The sequence below is a fragment of the Erpetoichthys calabaricus genome, chromosome 6 (assembly GCF_900747795.2).
Source record: "Erpetoichthys calabaricus chromosome 6, fErpCal1.3, whole genome shotgun sequence".
NCBI classification, from domain to species: Eukaryota; Metazoa; Chordata; class Cladistia; order Polypteriformes; family Polypteridae; genus Erpetoichthys; species Erpetoichthys calabaricus.
Window position 1 is genome coordinate 120,730,752 of NC_041399.2, and position 21,249 is coordinate 120,752,000.

Below are 21,249 nucleotides of genomic sequence, written 5' to 3' on the forward strand. Positions count from 1 at the left end.
AATTAGACATTATTCTCCTTGCATCTGCTCTCATTCTACTGTGTCAGAATTTTTTCCATACAACTAAGTAAATGGATTTGAGTAGGTTAAGTCCTCCTAAGCCTTCAATGTTTTTCTTCCTTTTTACCCCCAAAGTATTTTATTTTATTAAAAGCAGCTAGTTAATGATCAACACATAAACATGAAAAATGCATCACTTGTTATTTGTCTAAACGGATAATTAGCAGCTACTTTATAAAATATTTTAAACATTTTTGATTAGGCTTGTGTCACATGTCAATATTCAGGGTTTTCTTAGTACCACTTCCAAGATCATTATTTTCAAATGGTCACTGTACAGTTATTTTAGTCCACACCAGACTGGCATGTTTACATTTACTTCAACAAACCAGACTTTTGGAAAATCACACAAGAGTTTGAAAAAAACAAAAAATTACTTGGAACAAAAGCCTGCAGCTTCCGTATCCCTCTAGGACTAGAGCTGGACATCCCTCCTCAATAATTTTTTTGTCTATTAGATAGAATTTAAATGAGGATACTTTTACAACTCAATATATTTGACAATATTGAACTGTAAATTATTCATTTGGGATAGCACAATGGTTAGTACTGTATCATCTCTCCTTAAGGAACCTAGTTTTGATTGTTTGCCTTGTCACTATTTGTGTGAAATTTGTATTTTCCTTTATATTAAAAGTATGTGTGTTCATTGTTGTTTTCTACTTCATTTCAAAGATAATGTTGAAACTCAATGCATTTGTTAATGCAGATTTGTACAGTAAATTCTTTATTTGGGATAGCACAGTGGTTATAATACTGTAGAATTTCCTAAAGGGATCTTGACCAGTTTACTATTTTTTTTTCCCATTATTGGAGAGCACCAATACTGCAAGGTATAAGGTTTCAGCACTTGCGGTTTTCTGCCCCCTGTCCCTTCCGTTTCCTGAGTCACTGTCTGCTGTTTCGTGGCTTTAGCGGACTAACAGTCTTGTCGGACAACTGGGTCTGGGGCTTCAACTTTTCAGTGCCGACCCCCTTCTTTAGTCATCTAACAGCTGGTTACCGCTTATGGTTTCCACAGCAGATCAACCTGTTGGAGCAGGAATATGACCAGACCGTAGAGGCAAAAGAGTCTCGCCCTCCCGCAACAGTGCTTTAGTGCCCTGCCCGTGAGGGGTTGTCCCTCCTATCTTTTCTTCCCACTCTCCATCTTATTTTAAAAATTTTTTCCGAGCTGGTAAAAGACTCCGTCCAGTTCAAGGGAGCGTACTAATTAAACATTCTCAACACCTCACTTATTTGGCGCCCAGGTCAAAAAGTGCTCCTTTCTACTTTCTGTTCTTCCCACCCCTTCTTTCTTTTAATATTTTTTTCAATTTCTAGGGGCATACTAAATAGCTATTCTGGCACCTGTACTTCCATCCAGAGGCGCCTTAATCGGCTAAGACTATCTTTCCCAGTCAAGAAGACCCCAGGTACTCACCAAGAATTTTCCTCCAGTCTGGAAGTTCCCAGTTCACTCGACTTTCAGGAAAAATCAGAGGAGGTCAAGGACTCCCCATGCAGGAGTTGCCTGAGGCAGGCCAGTGCTAATTTTTTCCGGAGCTGGTCCTCCCGATCCAGCCAGAATTGGTCCTTTTGCTGGTCCTCTGGGCGATCCTGCTCAAGGAGTCGATTGGCCGTCTCTGTTCCTGTGCGGGCCACCAAAAAACTGTGGACGAAAGTCAAGAACAACAATGGGAGACAAAGACACCAATTTAAAATAAAAAGCAATTTCTTCATTCTTGGTGAGAAGAGGCAGGCTGCCCGCCTGCCAGCTCAAGTTGCTACTGACAGGTCAGATCAGAGAACCTGCCCAACAGCAGGAAGTTTATCTCTTTTTATAACCAGTCTTTATTCTTAAACAAAAAGAGGAAATATGGCAGTTCATTTTGAGGTCATACATAGATCGTTATAGCTTGTGGTCACACCCTGGATTTGAACACACAGGAAGGCACAGTGTTTCTAACAGTTAAAAGAGTTATTAGCACATTAACAGTCTTAAGCAACAGCCCTTGTCAGCATCAATACACACAAGACCAACTACAGCGATCTCCCAGCTAACTGTCACAGGGTGTGTGCAACCTAAGCAGATTTAGACAATACTCACTTCCTCATTCTTTCTGCACCATCAGGGTTACGATACTTCAACTGCTATGTGGCAGTTACAATTTAAGAATCTTTTCTCAGCTTATAAAAGGATTAATGTTATACTTTCGGTTAATGCACAGCACATAATAATTGATCATACAATATCAAAAGCTACCTTAAAAGATAGTTTACAACAACAACAACAACATTTATTTATATAGCACATTTTCATACAAAAAAGTAGCTCAAAGTGCTTTACATAATGAAGAAAAGAAAAATAAAAGACAAAATAAGAAATTAAAATAAGACAACATTAGTTAACATAGAAAAAGAGTAAGGTCCGATGGCCAGGGGGGACAGAAAAAACAAAAAAAAACACCAAACGGCTGGAGAAAAAAATGAAATCTGCAGGAGTTCCAGGCCACGAGACCGCCCAGTCCCCTCTGTTTAGTACATTTGTCTTACAAGAATACACTTAGTGTCTGTATTGGATTACATTTTGTTCGATTGGCTTAACACATTCTTATTTAATACATAAGTGTCACGCTTCTTATAGTTCTATTAGCATCATACTTTTATTATTTGGACAGACTGAAGCACCTTAATTCTAAATATGCTTTCTCAATAGATAGATAGATAGATACTTTATTAATCCCAAGGGGAAATTCACAAGAGAATTTATTAAGAGTATATGGTAATTTTTCTCAGGAAACGGATGTCCTGCTTCATCTGTAAAACTCATGTTACCTAGCAAATTTAAATTGACATTGTATGAAAGCGGGTGGCACGGTGGCGCAGTGGGTAGCGCTGCTGCCTCGCAGTTGGGGGACCTGGGTTCCCTTCCCGGGTCCTCCCTGCGTGGAGTTTGCATGTTCTCCCCGTATCTGCGTGGGTTTCCTCCCACAGTCCAAAGACATGCAGGTTAGATGGATTGGCGATTCTAAATTGGCCCTAGTGTGTGCTTGGTGTGTTTGTGTGTGTCCTGTGGTGGGTTGGCACCCTGCCCTGGATTAGTTCCTGCCTTGTGCCCTGTGTTGGCTGGGATTGGCTCCAGCAGACCCCCGTGACCCTGTGTTCGGATTCAGCGGGTTGGAAAATGGATGGATGGATATCTTAGAAAAAAGGGCGGCACGGTGGCGCAGTGGTAGCGCTGCTGCCTCGCAGTTAGGAGACCCAGGTTTGCTTCCCGGGTCCTTCCTGCATGGAGTTTGCATGTTCTCCCTGTGTCTGCGTGGGTTTCCTCCGGGTGCTCTGGTTTCCTCCCACAGTCCAAAGACATGCAGTTTAGATGCATTGACGATTATAAATTGGCCCTAGTGTGTGCTTGGTTTGTGGGTGTGTTTGTGTGTGTCCTGTGGTGGGTTGGCACCCTGCCCAGGATTGGTTCCTGCCTTGTGCCCTGTGTTGGCTGGGATTGGCTCCAGCAGACCCCCGTGACCCTGTGTTCGGATTCAGCGGGTTGGAAAATGGATGGATCGATGGATAGTATGAAAGCACATACCCTATGGACTGGCTATCTGTCCATGGGCTGGGTTTCTGCTTTTTTAGGAAGAGTAGGCTCTATCTCCTTGTGATCCTGAAATGAACTATTATCAGAAAATGGCTTGAATACTGGAAACAAGGATTTTAAATTGCTAACTAAAGAGCTTTATACTTTAGTTTATTAATCCATATAAATTATTTTGAAAAGTATCAGTACTTTGTGAACATATGGCTTTACTGGCATCACAAATTGGTATTTTACATTTAAAACATGAGCCTAATGGTAACTTGTTTTGTTGTATATCTGGTCTGTAAGCTAATGATATGTGTTTTTCTTCTCTGCACACTTACATGGTGTGACACCCAGTGTAGTGGGAATTGGGGTCACCAGCCTACACTCAAGGTGTCTAGTATGTGGGACCGAGCGTGACCAGGATGATGGTATAAGACTGGGAGACACGGACCCAAAAAGGGATGGGTTTTTTGAAAAAATATAAAGTGAGGTTTTATTTACGGGTGCACTTAAAGAGAAACAAAAATAATGCCCTGCGGAATTTATATATCAATACACAGTCCAATACTGCAAATGACACACAAAAACAGTAATTAAATGGAACTCAAAAATGCTGACTGAAAGTCCCAAATGAAAAAGAATAATGCACACAAACTAGTGAAGCCCACATATGCACAAAAACCAATATGAAGTGGTCTTCCTCCACAATGCTCCAAGTCAGGAAGCTGCTCCTTCAAACAGTGTATAGTACAGGATTCACCAAAAACAAAAATATTCAAAATACAGAAAAAGAGAAAAAGTGTATATACAAAAATAAAGTGCACCATTAACCACAACCCAATAAATATACAAGAAAAAATATTTACAATACTCAAGGCACAAGCCATAGTGTTTGGTAAATTCAAAACGGAGTTCTACCAAGTACCTTTCTATTAGCAAGATCTAGCCAGAAGACCCCCTCTAGAGACCGTAATTCCCTTTTGTATTCGAAGCCCTCACGCCGACCAATTAAACTGCTCTACGTCATCCCTCCGCTGGCACGCGATGACGTGAACGCGTCTGTGAAAGGTGGCGTCTCCTGTCCAGCACAATTACTATAAAAATTCAAGCAGCCGGCACATTTGTGCGTGCGTACATGTGCCAGCCTTTGAGACATGGACTGCACTTCTGCCTTAAGTGAAAGTAAGCACTTTAAATTTTTTTTCCTTCCCTGAGCTACTGCCCAGACAACTGCCCATACGGGACCCCTTTTCTAAACCGCGGCAAACAAATACTAAGGCGTTTCGCACATTTTCACTCTTCTGGGGCCTCATGTATAACGCCGTGCATAGAACTCACACTATAACATGGTTAGGATTGCCACCCGTCCTTTAAAATACGGAATCGTCCCGTATTTGAGAATGAAATTGCACGTCCCGTTTTGAAGACGGGTTTTGTCCCGTATTTTTTTTATCATTTTTTTTAAAGCAGCGTCTCATGCAAATCATCCCACACACATTTTATGAAGATGCCTCCTTTCCTACTTTTGATTGGGTAATACGGGATGTGGCCCCCGCTGCAGTATGCGTCCCTTATTTTTTTGTATTAAAAGTGGTAACCCTAAACATGGCGTAAGCACAAAAGCGGGATTGTGCATACGCACAGAAAAATCCAGATGCAGGAATCTGTGCGCACGCAAACTTTCACGTTCTTCCACTACATAAATCCCGATCAGCGTGAAAAGTAACGCACGTGCACACGCCTTCTGTCCCGCCCCAACTCCTCCCAGAATTACGCCTCTTTGAATATGCAAATCAATATAAATAGCCTTTTGTCCATCCATCCATTGTCTCCCGCTTATCCGAGGTCGGGTCGCGGGGGCAGCAGCTTGAGCAGAGATGCCCAGACTTCCCTCTCCCCGGCCACTTCTTCTAGCTCTTCCGGGAGAATCCCAAGGCGTTCCCAGGCCAGTCGAGAGACATAGTCCCTCCAGCGTGTCCTGGGTCTTCCCCGGGGCCTCCTCCCGGTTGGACGTGCCCGGAACGCCTTTTGTGAAAAGACAATGGGAAAAGCACAGGGGAAAATATAAGAATTTCAGCGAATACCAAGTGGAGGCAAAGGAAAAACATACTATTTGTTGGTTTAAACAGTGGTATAATCAATAAAAGAAAGTTGATAGAGTGACAGAGTGCCGGAGAAACTCGAAAGATCAAGTTCACAAAGTCGCACAGTGCCCGAAATAAAAAAGAAGTTGTAACATATCAAAGTCGCCGTGAAAAGACGAGTAGTAGCCCACCATCTGAGTGTCATATGAAAGCTTTAATTAGAGTACAGACAAAAAAATAGGCACACAGTGCCACGTAGTTTATTTTGCCATTAAAGTAGAACATCTTAAACTTCATCTTAAAATCGTTTATTTTACTAGTTTCTCAAGTAGCACATTAAATGCTTTGTTCTGTGTTTGATCTTCTATGTGCTCTATGTGTGTGAATCACTACGTGCTTCCGTTCTTTCTCTTTCTCCGACAGGACACAGAATCCATTACATTCGTGATATTACAGCTCTCTGAATAATTAAAATACTGAGATGTATACATGATATCTTTTTCATGATGATAGGAATGAAAGCATGTTATTAAACATGGGAACATGGTGGTGCAGTGATTGTTCATATCTCACGCAAGAAGCTTGCTGCGCCATGCGCGAACTTCAATGAAATAATTTATCACAGCAGTACTGTCTCTTTCAAACGTACTAACCTCCAATTCCTGTCATTACTTTTCTTTCTCCAAAAACCCAATCGCCACACAATCAGCTATGTAATAGACGTGAAGCCATCTGTAAGCTTAGAATGCCGATTCTTCAAAACTTTTAAGGAACATTGAAATATCTTCGTAGTACGTGTTTAATTATTCTATCTGTCTATCTTTCCAGTGTCGCGTCAGCACCAGCAATAATACAATGCAATGCAGGAACAATCCCTGAACTAGCTAGTGCTGCGGCACCGTGTCCTCACATGTTTAATTATTAACAATACAGATTATTTAAATGAAGTTAAAGTTTTATCTGTATAATATAATCAACATATTTTGCTGCATTTCATCTTAAAAATGAATACCGTTATCATATGTAAATACGCGCTTTATAAAGTGGCGCAGGTTGTGCAATATTATAACTGTATCCCAAGTTTACAGTGAGGTGATTGTACTTATAAGTACAAACAGTTCTACAAGGAGCACTTGATGGACTGATTGAGTGCGTTTATAGTTCTTGGGATGAAACTGTTTCTAAACCGCAAAGTCCTGTACTGGGAAGTCTCTAAAGCATTTTGCTGTGGCTTAGGCAGCATCTGCTTCATGCTGTGTACCGATAATTCTCTTTCCGATCAGCTGCTGCTGTGATTTCCCACTCAGATACAGTGATATAAATATATGGAAAAAGATGATCTGCTGTTACAACCCTTAATGGGAGCAGCTGAAAGAAGAAGAAGATGCAGTGAGAGTTACAATGCTAAAGCAGTTATGGTATTTGGAATACTATGGCTATTCCATGGACCATTATATTGCTACAGGTTAATTACAATCAGATGCATTACACTAATAAACAATATGCAGTTAATTTCAGTGTATTTATAAAGCCGCGCCAGGAATGTGGATCTAAGAAAGAAAGGGTGATCACACAGGAACAGTAGCACTGCTTTGACACTGGGTGCCGCCAGTCTGCAAAACCGGGTGGATAAATTGCGTATGCCAAGGTATGAGTTACCGTGGAAATGTGCGTGGCTTTACGCCAAGTTTAGGTTTTATACATCGCGATTTGAACGTGGAAACGTTCGTACGCAACATTTCTGTGCATACGCCCCGTTTATACATGAGGCCCCTGGTGTTATGAGGTTGTGGGAGAGACACGCGCACGAGTGGAAGGCCATCCCGGCGGGTCAATGGCAGGGCCGCCTTACCACTCTACACGAGACCCGCCGCGATGCTCCCCAAAAGGCTCATATCTTCAGCAAAGACGTCTCTCTGCATTATCTAAAAGAAAAGAAAAAGGCAAGTTTCCTTTCTTTGTACTTTTTTGTCCTTTTTTTCCCCAAACAAATGACTCTCACTTAACACTGCAGAGGACACTAAACTAATTTTATTTAATTGCTGGTAATGCCAGTGAGGCACATACCACACATGGTTGTTAACTAGGTGCTATGACAATACTTGACAAATTAGCAGATATAATATAAGTAACAAGCTCAGATAGTTTTTGTAGGAAAATACATTTTTCAAGGATATACCACAAAGGATTAGGTACACTACATCTTTCAATATAGAAAATTGTAAAAACAGCTCATAAAACACTTTAAAATGTTAGAGCTTTTAAAATTTTAATTAAACATAATCTTTAAATTTTAAAATATTTCATCTACTTAAAGGAATGCTTTCACCAAAAGTATACTATAATTAATTAAAACTTGGTTAATTGTGGAATATCCTTGGCAAATTATATAACTACAGATAAATATTGTTTTTCTATTTCTGTAATGTAATGTACATAATTATATGAAATGTAAGAGTGCTTTTTTACATTTTCAGATTTTGTAAAATGAATAATGAATGCTTACAGAAACTAAACACAGTTTTAAAATGTATTTTTCTTACATTGTTTCTGTATTCTGTCTTCTTACTGTAACTTTTACTTGGGCATTTTAAAAAGTTTACATTTTAAATCTTAGTCAAACACTATTTAATAAAAGTTGCATTTTCTCATTGTCTTATCTGGTCTAATTTAAGTAAACACACATGTGGTGTGAAAGATGTTATTATATACACCGTCCCTTTTGTTTTTATTTCAAGTACAATTTATTTGGGTTTTAGTTTACGCTTTCTGAAACCTTTACAGTTTTTCTTCTTTTTTCCTTACATACATGAAAAGTCAGTCTTTATTTCTAAAATAGATGTTCTGCTTTTATAAATGTACCTATTCCTTTTATTTGTGTATTTGTTTTGGTGTGTCAATCATTTTTCACAGAGGAAACGTCATATGAGGCCGGTGTGAAGGTGCAGCTTCATAGCCACTTCGAGCCACCATATATTCATGAACTGGGCTTTGGGGTCGCCCCAGGCTTCCAGACGTTTGTTTCCACGCAAGAACAGCGGGTAGTGTATCAGCCAGGTTTGCTGCATGCTGCACTGAGTCTCTTAAGCGCTAAAATATGTGTGGCTTTACCTCTCATTACATCACAACAGCTTAATCCATTGTGTCTCTTTGATATAATAAACAGCTATTTCTGATAGTCAAGCTGCCTAATTTTCCACGGAGCTTGTTTTTGTTTATTTAGTGTGTTTCTTCACTTTGCCATTTTTGGATACGTCATTAAAGCATGTATACCTGGCTGTACTTTTAGAATTATTGAGCTAAATATTTAATATAAATTTGGCAATTGAAATCCTTGGCTAGATTTTGCTAATGTTACCTCTTCACTGTTGTCAAAGGAACGTGCAAATCCTTAGGCCAGCTATTGTCTTCTGTTTCTCAAGTCTAATAGAAAACATTTCTTGCTGAGGGAGGCCTTTTCAAAACTGAGGTGGAGAAGTATTTGGGCTTAGAGGTAATGCATAATAATAGTGGCCAACTATACCTACAATATATAAAAAATGTTTGTGTATATTGCAATCAGTATTGACACTTCAGCAATCCATAACACAGTCAGTGCTTCCCCTTATACCTCTCTTCACCAATGATGTACTGTATATAAAGGCTGCCTTTAATACACTAGGGGATGGCACACATTCTATTTAGGGGCTTGTCATACTTTTTTCATAGGAGATGGAAAAATTCAAAAAGTCAAAATATAGTGAAACTTCCAATTAAAAGCTTACACTGATTTCATAAACAAATACATAAATAACCAGATTTTTATTTCAAAATCGATACCTGAATTATGACATTCATTACAATTATACTGTAAACATAGGTAATAATGGGAAATTATTTTAAGTAATTTTAAGTAATCACATAATTCAGCCATTTCTGTTTTCTGAAAACATGTTTTCAGAAGCTGACAACATCAGGTACCCACATCAAAAGTCACTCACTCACATATGATACCATGATTAGAAATAAACAGAAAGGAATGAAAAAAAAAAATAAAAAAATTAATATAAACATTTGCAACTGTTCTGCCAAAGGATTGAAATATGGACGGTGCTACTTAGGCAAGTGGATAGGGGAGCAGGAGACAAATTTTCACCAAAAATCTTAGCCCATATCAAAAGCTAAAGAACTAAACTCAAAAATTCAAAGTGAAGAGCTACAAACTCTTGTCCATAAACCAAACAGCTATTACTAAAACATATCATTTTAATTGTTTAGTATCCACACTCTTGGACAATTTATAAGTGCATGATACTGACCTTTATGCCATTATAATGGTGACATTACACATTTGAGCACTCACGGTCATCCTCATATAGCAGTGCAATACTGAGTACTAAAAAAACTGACCAGAAAATGGTGGTTCCCATAGAAAACAAAGATGGAGACCCTCTAACCCAAAATAAAAAACATAGTGGAAAAACAAAATCATTAAAAAAGAATAAAGACTACTGTGAAACAAAAAAAATGAAAATAAAACCAAATTATAATAGCAATACAATTTTTAAAAATGGCTATATCTAAATTATATTTTCAGTGAATTTATACTATCACAATTTGTTTAGGTTAGTCAATTTTAAATTGATATTTTTCTGTGTTTTCTACTTATTTATATTTATCCACATCATGTAAATTGTACTATAGCAGTAAACTTGTTGCAGTACACTGAGCCAGTGCTCATTGAAGAATTCTGTAAAAGAACAAATTGATTTCAATTGAATTTCCTTTTGGCTGTTTTATCACTTATTTTATTTTGATGGGCCAAGCATAACTACTCAGAAAACAGCATTGTAATCAAAACATTAAGAGTGTGAATCATTAAAAACAGTTTTACTGGGGTGGTCACCTCAAATCATAGTCAAATGATTAAAGCTTTGCAATGTATAACTATCAAAGCAGTCTGCATTATCTTCAAGTGAACATCTCAAGTTACGTCTCACCAAAAGTGTCCTAACAAAAGAGCCCACTCTTAAACAATATAAACTAAGCAAAGCAAATAGTTTTCTTTTTTAAATTAGCAATGTCTCTTTTCTTTCGTGCTTGTTACTTGAAGCTTAAGCATGGAATGTTGACTCTGCTACTTGCCAGTGATGCTCATGGTATCCTGCCTCATTTGATTCATACCACATGTAGCAAAAACGCCCACGGCAGAGCGATATTCAGTGTGCCTATGACTAGTAAAAAATAAAACAGAAAGAAAAGTTCTAATAAACAGACAAATTACTGCAATAGTATGTAAATGTAAGAAACCTTAAAACCCTGGCACACAGATAATACAGAGGTAATGTAACAATGTGCTTTTGAAAATAAACAGGTTCCTAGGAGAAAAAAATGTGAACACATGTTCAATAACATTTGCTTAGCATTTAATTCTTTGCTCAGAAATATGTAAGATATTTCAGTTTTTTTGAGTGACATAAGAAAAATCCAACTCCTTAATAGCTACATCATGCCTCTCTTTTTATAGAGCACAATGTTTGAGGCAATGAATTGTGTTTTGCTACTCAGTTCTTTAAATTCTAAAACTAAAAGCTTAATTATGACAGATAGAAACTAAACAAGAACTTATGAGGATGTGACCATATGATATGTGAGACAGCGGCTACTAACTGCTATGTTACAAGGTCACTTAGCTTTTGGGCAAGTTCTTTATTGCTTAACCAAGGTATACTCATATACATAGTAATTTTCAAATGACATCTGATTTCTCAGCAGTGTTTTTAAGTTCAACATTAGTATTTCTTAAACAATTTTAAAATATTTACTCTTTATTGAATGAGTGATAATAGAACCATAATTGTGTATTTTACCAGCATAACATTCAGTAATTTATTTAATAATGTTGGTAATTGAAAGATGACACATTGTTTTACTGTATTTTACTGCTTTTTTAAAATGCTATATGCTAATAATGACCTGGTCATAGAAGAGTAATATACATCAACAGGAATCACTTAGTTTAGCACCTTGAACTTCAACATTTTATGCTAGGAGACAGGTAAAGTCATATGACCAGGAAATCCAATGATCAGAAAGGCCAGCTACAAGACATTGGACTAACTTTAAACCATTACAGAAAGGAGAATACATTACAAATTTAAAGGCATCATGAGTAATGCTCCTCCTCACAATGTCTTAAAACAAACTTAGCCATCATCTGATTTTACCACAGAGTGCTAAGCGATGTTGCTTTACTGATAGTATAATGACTTCTGTTATAGTCTCACTCTTCACTCTAGCCAGTTCTATCAGACATATTGGCATTGAGACTGTGTTTTTTTCAGTCACCATACATATAACATGTGCAAATGTCTCAGCAAAATGTAATCTTCTCTTTCAATGACATGAATGCAGACAGAGTAACAAAAGACAAATTACAAAAATGATTTTACAACAACATAAGATAATTAGGATGTTTCAACTTGACATGTTCCATAGCTGCACAACCCCTTTAGCAAACATTTAAAGAATCTTCTGAAAAAGAAGTCTATCAGTGAAGGAATGAATTATACTTGCTTTGACAAAGAATTTGTATGAGAAAATATGGATGTTCATGAAAAATTCAATCAATGTATTCTTATTAATCACACTTTCATTTATATACAGTATGGTGTACTACACAGATAATGAATCTATACAAAAACAGGATGGTTTTAAGATCAATTCTTCCTCTCCAAGGTCAGTGACATTCAAAAAGGATCATATGATAGGCAAACAATCTATATGTGACAATGAATCCTCTCTAAGGTAAACCAAATGCTAGCATAGGCACAGAGAAGAGAAAAAAGGAATAGACTTTGTAATGGTAAAACAAAAATAATTACTTCAAAAATGGAATATAAAGAGCAGTATAAAACAACAACAGAGTTTGCAACTCAAGGGTAAGCTAATGGTAAAATAATGCATCTTCAACCATGATTTAAGTGTTGAGGCTTCCCTAATATTAGTGTGTCATCCATTTCAAAATCTAAGTGTATTATAATTAAAAGCTCTGCCTCCCATCCTACACTTATTCTCAGAATTTAAGGAGACCTGCATCTTGAGATTGTAATGTACTCCTTAAAGTAAAGATGCTAATAAGTCCTAATTATGTAAAGGGGAGGTGAGAAAGATAATTTTATAATTTCTAATTTTATTTGGAGGCCAGTGAGGGGATTAAAGAAGTGGTGTTATACGGTTATACTTTTTATTTATGATATTTATTATCAAATTTTGAATTAACCGTTGAGTAGTAAGTGAACAATTTAAACAAGTTGCAATTAAAATATTACAATAGTCAATTATACTTAAAATTAATTAAGTATCTTTTCAAGATGAAAGAGTTTAATAAACAATCCTTAAATTAGTAATATTTTCAGGCTGGAGAAATAGTTTTTAGAAAGTACAGGTATATGGCAGAAGAAGGTTAAATCAATGCCAGAGATCACCTAAATTTTAAATGGATTCAGGAAAACCAATATTGAAGTATTTTGAGTTGAATTTAGCATTGCTTTATTCTGCATCCACTAAATATTTCTTTTTCATAATTTCCATTGTTTTACATTAGTTAAAAAGGTAAATGATTCAATTCAAGACATATGTTTAGTTTAAATGATAAATAAAGCCAAGTGTCATAAGCAAATGAAGGAAAGGTTAACATTGTGTTTTCCTAATGTATCTACTAATGGGATCATATATGAACACTAAACATTAGATTAGATTATTTATAAAAGCCTATTTAAAACAATAGAGGTTATGCCAAAGTGCTGTACAAAAAAGGGTTAAAATAAACACAATATAAACAATCGTGCAAAAGCAGATTAATAAAACAACCAATTGTAACATCCACTACAATCCCATAATACACAATGAAAGACAGAAGAAAACAAGTAGGTCTGATTGCAGTAGTCAACCTGAGGGCGACCATACCTAATTGAAAACAGGTATGAGGGAGTGCTGTCTTCACACATCTACACATACTGAAAACAATCTGGTAACAATAAAGTCAACCAACTATGAACAGGCCCCAAAAAGCCAGCTAAATTCTGCAGCCTGTTTAGGAGGTTGATGAGATCAACAGCACCAAAAGCAGGAATTTTAAAAGCATAACAACAGTAGTCTATATATTTCATTGTCTGACATTAGAATTTATAAGTTAAAATGTTTTTATGTGTTGTTACCAAATTAAAAGCCATGCTGAAATTTCTCATTAGATATTACATTTACGGTTATAGTTTTCTGTATAGATTTGGGGAAAAAAGGGTAAATTGAAAAATCTGTCTAATTAGGTAACATTGGATCAGAAACTTATATCCGTCATTTTTGAAGGATTTAGTGACAGTGCCAATTAATGAGTTTTATAATCAACAAAATTTTTAATTATATGAAATATTGATCAGACAACTACAATAAGGACTAACTTAATTTAAAAAAAATAAACTTTTATTTTCACAGGATTGTTTTTAGTGTAAATGTACTGAGGTGGTAGGTGCAAGAGGTGGTATGATACGACACAGTACTGTATCGGGTCAATTACTGATTATAAATGGTGACTGTAGGGCATCAAGTCGAATTAGACAAATGTTCTAAACAGGCTAAGCCAGTTCAATTTTTAGTTTACACTAAAGCTGTTCATGTCCTAACCAATCATGCCAATTTGCATATCTTTTTCACTATCTCTAAATTAGACTCTTTCTTCATGTAAACCGACTACAGTAACATCTACAGGAGAAGCAAAGCTGGACATATGAGTACTATGTGATCTACATCTCTCTCTCTCTCTCTCTCTCTCTATTATATATATATATATATATATATATATATATATATATATATATATATACACAGTGCAACCTCGGTTCACGACCATAATTCGTTCCAATACTCTGGTCGTGAACCGAAGCAATTTCTCCCATAGGATTGTATGTAAATACAATTAATCCGTTCCAGACCGTACGAACTGTATGTAAATATATATATTTTTTAGTTTTTAAGCACAAATATAGTTAATTATACCATAGAATGCAAAGCGTAATGGTAAACTAAATGTAAAAACATTGAATAACACTGAGAAAACCTTGAACAACAGAGAAAACTAACACTGCAATAGTTTGCGCTATAGTGCTAGGAACCGCTCGCTAAAAACACTTTTTTTAATGAGTTTTAAGCACAGGGGAAAAAATGAACATTTGAAAAATCTGTAATTTAATAAACCACCAAGAAAAGTAACATTGCAACAATGCAGGCTACGAACCGATCACTGTAAATAGAACTGAAAACAAAAACAAGCCTTCTCGACCTTATGCGTCCCTCACTCGCTCGCTCTCTCTCTCTCTCGCCTGTGTGTGTGAGCGCGCCTCTCTCTCCCGCGCCTGTGTGTGTGTGCGTGCATCTCTCTTTTGCGAGCCTGGAGCGCCTGTGTGTGTGTGTCTCTCTAGAGCGCTCCTGTGTGCGTGCACGCCTCTCTCGTGAGTGCTCCTGTGTGTGTGCGCGGCTCTCTCTGTCTCTTGTGCTGCCTCTCTCTCGCGCTGCCTCTGTGTGTGTGTGCCGCACTTTCTCGCTCTCTCTCTTGCTCGCTGAACAGGAAATGCACAGGGAGAGACTGAACATGTACAAACCGAAAGGGAACCTGGCTTGTTCGTATACCGAGTGTGTGGTCGTGAACCGAGGCAAAAGTTTGGAGAACTTATTGGTCGTAAACCAAGTTGTACATGTACCGAGACGTTCGTGAACCGAGGTTCCACTGTATATATATATATATATATATATATAATATATATAATATCTAGAGAGAGAGAGTGGACAGGATGGGTGGAAGAAATAGTTGGGTCACCCCCTTTACTCTGGTAGCATATATAGTAAACAGACACCTGATATCACTAAAGTAAATGTAAACTACCCCAATGCCTATAGCAATTAATACATTCAAAAGTTTTGCGGAGCTCCATCCTTTTCAAAGGTACTGGTCCAAATGAGACGCTGATGTTCAGGGGTGTCTTCCTTTTATACCGGTCCCACTATAAAGGGAAATGGTCAGTTATCCTCAGAAGCATCTTCTCTGGGTTGAAGAACAAAAAAGATACAAGCCTGTTACCAGCAGCGCCCTCTCTTGCCACAGCGTGGTGTTACATACCTGGTAAGAGTCTTTGAGGTGTCCCACAGATGGACATGGGTGACGATATATATATATATATAATATATATGTGTGTGTGTATACACATAGAGTACAAAAACCTTAGGTTTCCATGTTTAGTAGAATATTTTGCATATAATGCATAATTAAAATAACTACTGTAGCAAGGGACAATTTATGTCATAGCCATGGATAAAAAAACAATGGAAGTAATTTACTAATGCAGTCCAATGTTTGCAAGACCTCACACAGCTGTTAAAAAACAGTTGCTTAAATGTGAAACAGCACACAATAGATGCCAGAATGTAAAATTACATTAATTGAATCAGAACCCTTTGGAAGAGACAACACAAAAACCCCAGTTAAAATATATTTAAATTTCTTGTATGCATGAATACACAAAATACCATGACCCGCCATTTTTAAGTAAACTATGGAACAAGTGGAAGGAACTGTAAAAGACAGTTGATTATGCACAGTGATAAATGGATTAGGTTTTGTTGTCATTTCTACAGTGAGAGATATTGTGCAACAATGACAGAGTATTTAAAAAACGAAAATCATGCACAAATGGAAATTAAAAATTATGTTGGTGATGACTCCTGCTGATCTAGTGCACCAAAAAAGAAGAAAAAAAAAAAAAGAAAACATTCTTTAGAACATACCAGTTAGATCAATTCACTACTGCAAATTGACTCTGTATTAGTGAGTGGGTCCTGCAAGTAGACATGAGCTCTGTCCAGAACTGGTTCATGTGTTGTACCTGGTAATGCAGGTTGGGCAACAATCCTCTGTAGTCCACTGTAGCACTCTAAGCTAAGAAAGTAATTAATAAAATAAATACATAATTCTACGAATTCTAAGTAATTTTTAAAAATATTTTATCCAATAGGGATATTTTCATAATGAAATGACAGAAGGAAGAGAAGCAATGACACAGGTTTACCTTAAAACATACTGTTCAAGTATTAATTCCTGGAGCATATTCCTGTCCCTTCTGTGGACTTTTCAGATGCTTCCAGACAATGAGGTATATCTCTTCCTGTGTTTTCTTGGTCAGTAACCAAGTCTTCTCCTAGGGAACCATCACCTCACAAGGGAAAGTGTCTAAGACAGGCCTAACTAGATTCCAAACTATCTAAAGTAGTTTGTCTCTAGTTTGATGTGAGCCCATTAACACTACAAAGAGTGAAACTGCAGGTAGGGTTTCTGGTTCATAGAACAATGAATCCAAGAATAACTCAGGACTGGAGAGTATTTTATATGTAGTCTTAACAACTCAATATGCTTGAGTACAAGCTGTGTTAATGAGTGATGATTTTGTGCTAGAGTGCATAGTGTTGTTTTGTGGGATGTTTGCTTTTGGAGACTTTTAAATTAGTGAACTTCTAATTTCAGTATCATAAGGACTTTTTTTTAGCTCCAGGCAGAAGGTTTAATAGCCATTTTAGCTTGTTTAGTTGCTTTCTCTTCTCAGTGCTAAATGTTTACAGTTAAATTAAAAACACATCAAAGATAGTGATATTATAAATTGTTTGTTATTGGTGTCTCGTGATTGAGGATAATTGAGAAGGTAATACATAATACTTTTTCTGCTTTTGGTTCAGATTATCCTGAAATTATTTAAATAATGTAACTGTTATTATTTTATTTTTAAAAATGTTGAAGCAATGTGTCTATAGTATAGGAAAAAGCATGAAATTAAAATAAGCCTATCTCATGAACCATACAGTGTGATTAATTTTTAAATAACGGAGATTTATAAAAATGCTGTAAAATTCAATAAGTCAAAAACTTAGTATTCAACAGTTTGGGGATTTTTCCAAGTAATCTCCATGAAACTAATAAAAAAAACCACCCCACAACCACAAATACAAATAATAATTTATTTCAGGATGCAGGTTCTCTTGAATGTCAAACTTTTCATGCTATTTTAAGCACTTAATTATATTTTAATCTTGACTTCACTGTATTTTTTACATTTTATTAATGGAGATATTTGAAAGAGATTCTTGTCTTGTCCAAAAGTCTCTCCAGTTGTATTTGTTTGTCCATTTTTTTTTTTTGACATCATTTTTCATAACACTTTGTTTCCCCCTCAGGACTGCCCTTGTGAAAATTATTGCATGACGTCTGCTTATCTATTGCTGTCTGCTCAGTACTTTCCTGCTGAAAATAATAGACCTGATCACTAGGTTTGTCTGTAAAATGTGAAGTGAAATCTTTCCTTATATTACAGAACATGGAATAAAAACACTTTAATCTGCATAATTTTAGCAATGACTATCATTCTAATCATTTTTAAAATCATTTTAATAACATAATTTAAGTTAGCTGATGTAGATATTGGTAGAAGATGATCTCTGGAAAGAAGTTTTAAAAAATTAAATGTAATTGTGAACATTAATGGTTTATTGAGGAGTTTTTCATTTCACATTATCATATAAAATATATGTAATGCATTTTTGTGCTAGCAAGAAAAATAACATTTCCATCAGTCACATCCTTAGAAAATATCTCTGGGCTCTTCCACAACTCATGTTGGTAAGTATGTTTGTGCATGTAATACATTTGTTTAACTGAGCACAAAAGCCACAATATATAATGAAGTGCACATTGCTTAATAATATTTTTATAAAATATTTAATATTTAATGTTTATTTTGTGGCTCCTATTATAAATGTAAGTCACAATTGTTTTAAACTTGATAGTAGGCCATAAGTTTATATTGTGTTTTAATAAATAAATGTGGCTGTTTAAAAGAACAAGACAAAGATTATCACCAATGTATAGTTGTAACATACAGTATACAGGTACCCCCAGTAGAGAACATTTGATATTCATGAAGAATGGGTTTTTCTTTCAATTTGCATTTAATTCTGTGGTTATGTGATGGTGAGGGTCGGCTACATGCTCCCACTGCCATTTTGGGAACCTCTTGAACCCAACACTGTCAATAGTCATGACTGTGATGAGCGTGGCAGATAAGGACAAAACACACATTGCAATGCAAGGGGGTAGGTCCTAAAGTGAACTGTGCTTTTATTAAAAATAATCAAATGAACGGTGCACTCCGTCAAAGTGCTGTTGCTCCAAAATGTTCAGTAAATAAATAATCTAAAAATAAAAGGTGCTTAAAAACAAGGAGTTTAAAAACCAGAGACAGTCTATAAAAACAATGAGCCCCAATGCTTCCCTTTAAACCTGACCGTCAACAAGTACAGTCAGCCTTCATATTGGGTCCACCAGTGAAAGCAGTGGAGTTGTGTATGTGAGACAATGGCAGAAAGAAAGTGACATGTTGTTTGCAGTTGTTTTACTCCACTGAGTGAACAATAATGAGGCAAAATGTGATACATGTCAGAAGAACATACGTTAATCACTTTGCTGAGTATGAGGAGTTAACAATAGAGGTGATTAGAAGAGTGCACAGACACTCCGCTACAGTCTATTCTTAAAGAAGCTTTCCATAAAGGCAGGCTGTACCCGGGCAACATTAGTATTGAAATTTGATGTAAAGTTGTTGTAATTGTTTGAACAGAAAATAATCAATGTTTGTTTTTAGGGAGGAGTGTGTTACATTTATAGCTTTATGAATGGATTTGCTTAGAACACATTTTCAAACTTAATATATTTATTATGTCTATTTAAAAAAAAAAAAAAGATTTGATTCTAAAATTACTTCCCATTTCCTAGCATTAGAACTGAGTATCACTAGGACTGTAAAAACTAAAAGCTAAAATCAGTACTCCCAAGCATTACCCAAGCAACAGTCTTCTCCTGTCTTCTCCTCTCACCTGCAGGCATTCCTAGTAATAATAGCATCTCGTTAACAATGTTTTTAACAGCCCAAGTATTACACTCTCTTGACAATGATACGAGCAGTAAAAATGGAGTCACGTCCGTTGCCTGGAGATACTTTGGTTTTAAAAGGTCGGATGTGGACCATCATGTTCAAATGTGTGAATACTGTTTCTGTACTACTGGATAATACTGCAAGCCATGTTGTACTTGTTTTATTTTTTTTTTCAATACAGTGTAATGTACCTGGGTACTGTGTAATAGTGTGATGACATGTTGACTTTATTCTCGACATTTCCACTTTAATCTCGACGCTTATGACGAGAATAAAGTCGACATGTTGACTTTTTTCTCGACATTTCTACTTTATTCTCGCTGTTTATGTCAAGATTAATGTCGACATGTTGACTTTATTGTCGTAATTTGCCATTAAAGTAGAACATCGTAAACTAAACTTCATCGTAAAATGAATATTTAATTTACTAGATTTTCTCAAACCCTGTCATAAGTTATATAGCACATAAAATGCTTTGTGTTAAGTGTTCCCCGAGCCATGTTAAATCGGTACGTGCTTCTTAAACTGACTTCCTCTTGTACTGAGGAGGCGCAGGCAGAGATCGCCGCACAGAATACATTCACTTCATGATATTCCTGCTCTCTGAACTTTTAGAATGCTAAGATAAATACTTGATATAATTTTCATCATGAAATGCATTAAAGCATGTATTAATCATTTGGGGGCGTGGCTTCGTGGAGGTTGCACTGCTGCCTTGCAGCAAGGGTGTCTCGGGTGTACCCTGCCTTGAATTTGAATGTTTTCTGGTGGGTTTACTCGGCGTGCTTCAGTTTCCTTTCAAGGTCATGTAGGATGTGGGGTTTTGTTATGCTATATTGACCCTGCTAGTATATGTTTTGCTCGTATTCACCCTGCGATGTGCTGGCGACACGTTCAGGATTTGCTCCTGCCTCGCACACAATGCTTGCTAGGATGGGCGCAACCCTGAATGGATGGCATAATTAAACATGTATAACAAAGATTTTTTTAAAGTTCTGAACACTCCGTGGGCTAAGTTTATAACTAGTTTTAATTTCACAAAGACATTTATTGTATGGTGATTGGTTATGTGGAGAAAGAAAAAGAAAGGATAGGAACTGGGGGTTTGTTACATCAGACAGACAGCATGCATGCAATAAAGAAAGCCTGCTCAGAAGAACATCCATTGAATTCTGTGTTCGTGTCTCCGACCACCAGATCACAAACCCAACATTTACACAATATTTAAGTTAAACCTGTGCGATACCCATTCATACATCCAGTTTTTTTGGAGCCTCGTCACACCTGTCTTAAAGTTCTCTACACTGAACATACACCTGGGGACACCTTACTGCGAGGAAGCAGCACTACCGCTACACTACCGTGCATGTTTAATACCTGCTTTAATGCATTTCATCATGAAAATGATATCAAGTATTTATCTTAGCATTCTACATTGTCAGAGAGCAGAAATATAATGAAGTGAATGTATTCTGTGCGGCGATAGCTGCCTGCGCCTCCTCTTAGTGTAGAGGAAGTCAGTTTAAGAAGCGAT

At 36.6% G+C, this 21,249-nt stretch overlaps 1 protein-coding gene across 6 annotated transcripts in view; it reads left to right on the forward strand.

Annotated features, from left to right (window-relative positions):
- asic1c (acid-sensing (proton-gated) ion channel 1c) overlaps positions 1 to 21,249 on the forward strand; it is a 1,328,607-nt gene that overhangs the window by 1,141,833 nt on the left and 165,525 nt on the right. For 2 of the 6 annotated variants that reach the window (XM_051928821.1, XM_051928823.1), the window contains exon 3: positions 8,623 to 8,750. The exons of the other annotated variants lie outside the window; for them this stretch is intronic. In XM_051928821.1, coding sequence (XP_051784781.1) covers positions 8,623 to 8,750 — 128 coding nt within the window. The remainder of the gene's footprint in view (positions 1 to 8,622; positions 8,751 to 21,249) is intronic. 6 annotated transcript variants of the gene reach the window in all.